Source organism: Mastigoproctus giganteus, chromosome 9 (assembly GCF_048544385.1).
Source record: "Mastigoproctus giganteus isolate SK-2022 chromosome 9, ASM4854438v1, whole genome shotgun sequence".
In the NCBI taxonomy this organism is placed as follows: Eukaryota; Metazoa; Arthropoda; class Arachnida; order Uropygi; family Thelyphonidae; genus Mastigoproctus; species Mastigoproctus giganteus.
The window spans coordinates 120542021-120549127 of NC_143583.1; the positions used below are offsets into that span (position 1 = coordinate 120542021).

At 40.7% G+C, this 7107-nt stretch overlaps 2 protein-coding genes across 2 annotated transcripts; both read right to left on the reverse strand.

Moving 5' to 3' along the window:
* Nucleotides 1–2243: 2243 nt before the first annotated feature.
* LOC150080685 (uncharacterized protein F54H12.2-like) lies at nucleotides 2244–3530 on the reverse strand. Its single transcript, XM_090380782.1, has one exon. The coding sequence runs from the start codon at nucleotides 3528–3530 to the stop codon at nucleotides 2244–2246; it is 1287 nt and encodes a 428-aa protein (XP_090236908.1).
* A 1336-nt stretch (nucleotides 3531–4866) lies between these two features.
* On the reverse strand, nucleotides 4867–5310 carry LOC150080686 (uncharacterized). Its single transcript, XM_090380783.1, has one exon. The coding sequence runs from the start codon at nucleotides 5308–5310 to the stop codon at nucleotides 4867–4869; it is 444 nt and encodes a 147-aa protein (XP_090236909.1).
* Between the last annotated feature and the right edge of the window lie 1797 nt (nucleotides 5311–7107).

Genomic DNA, 7107 nt, shown 5'->3' on the forward strand with positions numbered 1-7107 from the left:
ACCGACAGTGTCATATTCACACAAAAACTGGGTGAATACGCTCCGCCAATTGGTCATTCTTTAGGAGAGCTCACTAATGAACTGGACAGTGGTGATTACATTGTCGAGTTTGTCACTACAGGCCCTAAATCATATTCCTACAGAACCCACAAGAATAAGATGGTGACAAAATGTAAAGGAATCACGCTGAACTCCCATGCTAACATGTTGATTAACATAGAATCCATGTATGCAGCGGCTATGGGAGAACCAACAGATATTTCCGTGCCTGTCCCCTTTGCTGTTCGTCGCGACAAGTGGAATTGCCGTCTCTTGGAAACTTCCATAACCAAGAAATTTAGGTACACATTTACAAAACGTGTGGTGGGGGAAGACACTCGAACCTACCCTTATGGTTATTTCCGTGTGTAAAGATTTCTCACCTACAACGGTATCCACACACACACACACACACACACACATATATACATATATATATATATCCTCCCACTCACAACAACCAGTTTTAAAATGTTTGTACATCCGTTTACATCTATTGTCTCTGGGGGCACCCAGTCAGGGAAAACAACATTTGTATTATCCCTCATTCGTAATAGAAACCTATTAATAACCCCACCACCCAAAAGAATCGTGTACTGCTATTCAGAGTACCAGCAAAAATTCAGCAGTTTCCTAGAAGTAGAGTTTGTAAACGGGTTAAAACCACCACAGTTTGACCCAAGTATTGAAAATTTGCTAATTATCGATGATTTAATTCATCAGGCTAAAGACAATACCGAAGTAGCCGAAATTTTTATAAAAGGGTCACATCACAGGAGTCTAAGTGTGATTCTGCTAACACAAAATTTATTTTGTCAAGGTACTCAGTTTAGAACTATCAGTCTTAATGCACACTATTTGATAGTTTTCAAAAACCCACGTGACTCTCGGCAATTTTCTCATCTTGCCACACAAGTTTTTCCTGGAAGGTCGGGTGTGCTGATTGACATTTATAAAGAAGCAACAAGTCGAGCACATTCTTATTTGCTCCTAGATTTTAAACAGGACACACCCGAGGTGCTCCGTCTGCGAAGTAATATTTTGCCAGAAGAGGCCCCCAACGTTGTTTATGTACCCATATGGCTTCTAGACTCCGAAAGCACAAAAACCTCATCAAGTTTATTTCTGAAGCCACTCCAAAACAAGCCACAGCTGTCCTAAAACACACTACGCCAGCACAAATCACATCTCTTTGTGAAATTTGTAAAAATCTCCTTTGTGGCAATATCCCTCTAAGTAGCAAACAGCATTCACAGCTCTCCAAGAAAAAGAAAATCTTGAGATTATTAGGAAATAAACAGGTGCCCTTCATACAAAGGCGAAAACTTATTCACCAGCACGGTGGTGCTTTGTTTCCTCTACTTGGTAGCATAATAGTACCATTGCTCACATCCCTCATAAGGAAATGAATCAGCTGTATAAAAAATTCACACTGCTAAACACCCCAGAGCAGAAAGAAATTGAAAGTTTGGATGACAAAATGTCATCTGTTCTTCAAAGGAAAGATTTGGATGTTGAAAGTAAAGTTAGAGAATATTTAACCACTTTACAGACTTATTTAGGTCTAAAAAGACAGCTTGCACCATCAGTACACACGGAAGAAATGCCACCACCCCCACCCCCACCTGTTGAAGATGTTCCTGTGAAGAAAAGAAAAAAGTCATCTTTTTTCCTACCCTCCCCAAGACGGTTGAGGGCAAGAAAGCTGAAATGGGTTCGAATGTAAGTAAAAAAACATCTTTTTTTATTTAAAATTATTTTTATTTAGAAATAAATGTTCTGTTATGTCAACAGTTACAATAACATCATTCATCCACAAATCGGGAGAATAACACCCATTAACAATCTGGTGCATGGTTAAGCCACGACACCTGTGTGTAAGGAAATAAATACAGTGTAAACCACAGGCTATAGACAACTTGTGTTGGATAACAGTAGCATTATACGTCCATTTTTTACATTGTTTAGTTAAAAATTTCACAAAGTCCTTTTTTGGTTTGCGACCATAGCTGTCAAAGTATTCACCACATTGTTCCTGTAGGAATAAGGCAACCCAGTGCTGCCCAGGTAGATGTGAGGGATCCGTATTGACTACAAGGAGACACGGTTTTGGTAGCATCCGTGTAGGTAGTTCATCACGTGCACACACTCCCAATGGAAATTTCCGTGTGTAGACATCCATCTGTAAAATCTGTTCAATCTGTTCAGTGTTCATAATCCAGAAGTACCGAGCGATCCCTGGTGATCGAAAGGATGTTTTCAAACTCTGCGAACAACACCACTGTAACGTTCTCGGGTAGGTGAACAGAAAATTTCAGTTCGATACGTACACTTCCTCGTCTATGAGTATTGACGTGTTCGCCTATGGCATTATGGTCAGGAGAGAGGTCAAATCCATACAACACATTACCTTCTAGGTATTCTTTATAGGAAATATCATTACCCACATCACGTGTCCACTTGTTCAGTGATGTGAAAAGAGAGAGGTATGATCTGGTGTAATGACCCTCTTTATAATTAGGTGTCAGAGGTTGACTTGGATGCTGAATACCATCAGCTGACACTACCAGATAACATAAATTGAAGTGGGCAAAATTGAATGGATTGCGACTGTACGAACCATTGAATGCTTCACTTGCAACTAGACCTATAACTAATCGAGAAGGAATGTCGCCCAGATAGATGTTGTCTCTTGTAGAATCACTCATACCTTTAGGAATCGAGTAATAGCTGACTTGGACCCTGTTTATGGGGTAGTGAATAGGATTTTTTTCAAGCACAGTCAAGTGGGCTAACAGAACTTTAGGATTTAATCTTACTTTGTGCACGAAGAGGGTTGCTTCCTGAATATGAACTCTGCATTTCATGTCTGTGGTGACGGCCAATAAACAGAATTCTGGGTTACTTCGCACTAGACGAATACGTAGTGACACATTATTAACGATATATCTTGCCTGGTGACACAAATCCAGATGTAGGCGCCCTAGAAGTTCCACACTCCTTGATTTTGCAATTGAATCCTGTCGTTTACACATCCCACATTCTGTCTTGGTGAACATTTCACTGACATCCGCAACGTCATCTTTCACGTACAGTTCTGTTGTTAATTGGGTACATTTGGCACCGCGATCGTAATTCAGAAGTTTTTCTAAATATGCCCTGTAGGGATAAGTATCTGCTGATGCATTGATTAATTTATCTTGTAAAAACAGATCGACCTGACTGAAAAGGGAATGAAAAAAATTGTTCACCACACTCACAGATGTGGCATCTATCTCTTTCCCGTCACTATGTGTAACACGAACTTTCAGACGTAAAAATGTTTTTCCAAAATCTAAATATTCTTCTGAAGTACCGGGAATAAAAAATTCGATGGGGCCTCCACTATCCACACTGCCTAGTGGTTGAAAAGTCACATAAGATGAACGTTCGATAGATAAGTTAATAGCCGGTTTTTGAAATAGATCTAGTTCTGACATCATAAGCTCCATGTTTAAAAAATATCTCTGTGCTTCCTCTTCTTCCCTCTTCCTTTCTGGTTCAGAACCTTGTTTGAAATGGACTGACCGACTTCCGATGCTCTGTTTATAAAGGATCGTTTGAGGGGCACCCCCTCCAAAACATCACCAATCACGTTTTGACCTGCTCTTAAAACATGCTTACCCACAAAACGGGCAGCGGGTTTCAAAAGTGGTGTTAGAAAAGAGAATGCTGAACGAAAAATGCTACCAAGTCCGTACCCACGCTGCAAAGGTTGTCCGGCAAATGCATTACCACCTCCCGCTTGTACCGTGTAGTAATCAATGTATTCACTCATCTTTACGAAAATGCAGCTTCACTAAAGTCTTCCCACTTCTGAACTCTAGAAACTGTCCACTGTCTGTACAAATACTGATGGACACGGTGTGAAACCTATGTCTCAAAAGGGGGTAATAGTCTGGGTTTTCGTATGTAAATGTGTTCTGTTCAATACAGGGAACAACACGTAACAGTGGAGCACACGTATCACCTACAATCTGGTCCTGAATCAGGTTGGAATAAACAAAATACGCTGAGACACCCCGTTTTATATCTGCAGGGTACTTCCCACTGACAGCTCCACTCAATTTAGTACCAATCTGGTGAAAGCCAAGCATAAGACCTAAACCTGGGGAATCTTGTGGAAACACTAATGAAAAGTTTTCTGTTATGTGTAAAGTCAGGGTATCGTCTAAATTAACATTCCCACTTAAACTCGGGCAGACGCTCAACATTGCATCAAGAATACTAGAGATTGATTTATAGTTTCCATGTGGAAGCACACACATCTGGTAACTGCCACCAGTAACAAGAGTAAAAACAACATCTCTTGCACTTGGGGCAAAAGAAATTTGACCTTTGATAGGTAATACACTCTCACCTACAGATGTATCTGTAAATATACGGCAGCCTTTCCCCCGTACACCTGCTTTTTGAAGTCCAAATAATTTTACTAGTTTCTCGGGCAATTGTATTTTACCTTTTCCATGCACATTCACTGAAAATTGATATTTTGCAACAGTCTTTGTGTGTACTGTAAATGAAATAAGGGGATGAACACTGTTCAACTCATCTAAAAGATGTTGATAATCTTTATACTTTAAAGAAAGCACATGTAAAATTTGTTCAGAGTCATAATCGTTGCGAAGTACATGAAATTCATCGTATCCTTTTGTGATATTGTTCCACACTCCTGGTAGATGGATTTCTGAAAGTGCCACCACCCACTTCCCACTCAGATTAATTTCCCGGGGTAATTGAACTTTGAAACGTGATTGGGTGTTATCGGGATACATGTCCATACTTGCATTACTTGGTAGGGTTAGGTAAAACATCTTTGCTTCGTACCCAAGAATTGTAGGATGCAGGGTATCCAAGCCACTTCACAAGTAACTGTCTCTGGCCACGCACTGTACGCTTCCCAAGTACTTTTTCAATCAGATACACGTTTTCTCGTACCTCGTTATCAAAACTGACTCTCTGTAGCTGATGTTCATAAAATGTCCCTTCTATCACCTCACCATCTCTCCCTTTAACCTTATATACTACAGGGTGCCTTTTGATTACTTGAGCTATGAAAAACACCTCCTCAGACCAATTCCCTCTGAACGCTTTTCGAAAATTATGGCTATCATCACTAAGAACAACATGGTCACCGATTTTAAACTTGGGTTCCGAAACTTTTGGGTGGGGTCTATATAATTTAGCATAAACTGTTTCTTCATTATGCATGGTGACATCTGCAGGGGCCATACCAATAGATCTGTGTACAGTTTCATTATACGTTTTCACTAATTTTTGCAGCACGTGAATATATTTATCATTTTTTGAATATGTAACCCATTTATAAATTTTTTCTTTTAATGTTCGAATAAATCTTTCTGCCATAGAAGCTTTCTTTTCACTTCTAGTGGTGTAAAAGTGGATATTTTTAGATTTGAATAATGCACGCACTTGTTTATTAGTAAATTCCTTTCCTTGGTCACTATTAATATTAAATGGTACTTCTTCTTTAAAAATAGATTTGAAAGCTTTAACTACTTCTTGTGAATGTTTAGATTTTAATGGTCTTACCCAACCATATCGTGAAAAGCAATCAATACACACGAGAAGAAAATGAACACCATTATTTGCTTTAGCAAGATTTGACATATTGGCTAAATCACATTGAAATGTATGGTGAAGACCAGGAACTTTCATCTGGTTACGAGGAAAATTTCTTCGTTGCTGTCTGTGTCTCACATATGTGGGCTGTCCCGATAACCATTCTTTCACAGTATGTTTGGGTAATTTTGTATGTTTTTGTAAAGCATTAACACTAGCAAAGCTCCCCACCACAGTAGGATTATAATAATCTTCTAACATGTTCTCTTTATTGCAGGTAAAACAACACTAACTCTGGAACAGAAGATACTTACCTTTATAGTACTTTTCATACTTTTTGTAATGGGAGAATTGTGGACTGTCCTTGAAAAGAGAGCTGTGTCAAGATTTTATCAGAATAATGATTCCTTTGTAAATAATTTTGTTAACAGTGTTCAATAAAAGACTTCGTTCATTATAATTCTGTGTCTTCCTTAAAAGTTATATTTAAAATCACTTTCAACTGACAAAATACTACCATTGATTTGTTAATGAATACTTAAAATAATACCATTGATTTGTTCATGAATACTTTAAAAAATACCATTGATTTGTTCATGAATACTTTAATTTATTGCCTGTTGTTTAAAATAGTCTTCTCATTTAAAATTCTTTTAAAAATATACCAACCAGCAGTAAAATTAAAAAAATCCTCTCTTTGAATTCCAAGAATTACTACAAAGGATTATGACGTCATAAGACATGTTACACTATGCATGTCTTAACATTGTGCGACGGTACCGCCGCCTAGCGGCGGGGGTGAGAAGAGGGAGGGTGGAATACTTCACTGGTCAGTTTCGTTCAAAGGGTTTCGATGGCAGCGCCACCTGGTGATGGAGGTGGGGGGAGGGAGAAGATCACCCGCTGACAAAATCGGTTCAAAGTGTTTCGATGGCAGCGCCACCTGGTGACGGAGGTGGGGGGGGGGAGAAGACCACCCGCTGACAAAATCAGTTCAAAGTTTTTCGATGGCAGCGCCACCTGGTGACGGAAGTGGGGGAGGGAGGAAGACCACCTACTGTCACTTTGGTGCGCCCTCTAGCGGGCGGGGGGTAGACCGCGCCCCCTGGTCAGTTTGGTGCGCCCTCTAGCGGGCGGGGGGTAGACCGCGCCCCCTGGTCAGTTTGGTGCGCCCTCTAGCGGGCGGGGGGTAGACCGCGCCCCCTGGTCAGTTCGATGCGCCCTCTAGCGGGAGGGGGCGGGTAAAGTTCGACTGCAGCGACACCTAGCGGCCGCCCCCCTGGTCAGTTTGGTGCGCCCTCTGGCGGGCGGGGGGGGCGGCAAAGTTCGACTGTAGCGCCACCTAGCGGCCGCCCCCCCTGGTCAGTTTGGTTCAAAGTGACCCCTCTCCTACTCTCGCATTATTGTATAGACACATCGAGTTTTGCATTTCATTGTTTTTGACAA

What these genes read in the sequence shown, in the direction of transcription:
- LOC150080685 (XM_090380782.1), bottom strand. Translation starts at nt 3,530, where the DNA reads ATGGAGCTTATGATGTCAGAACTAGATCTATTTCAAAAACCGGCTATT.
- LOC150080686 (XM_090380783.1), bottom strand. Translation starts at nt 5,310, where the DNA reads ATGGCCCCTGCAGATGTCACCATGCATAATGAAGAAACAGTTTATGCT.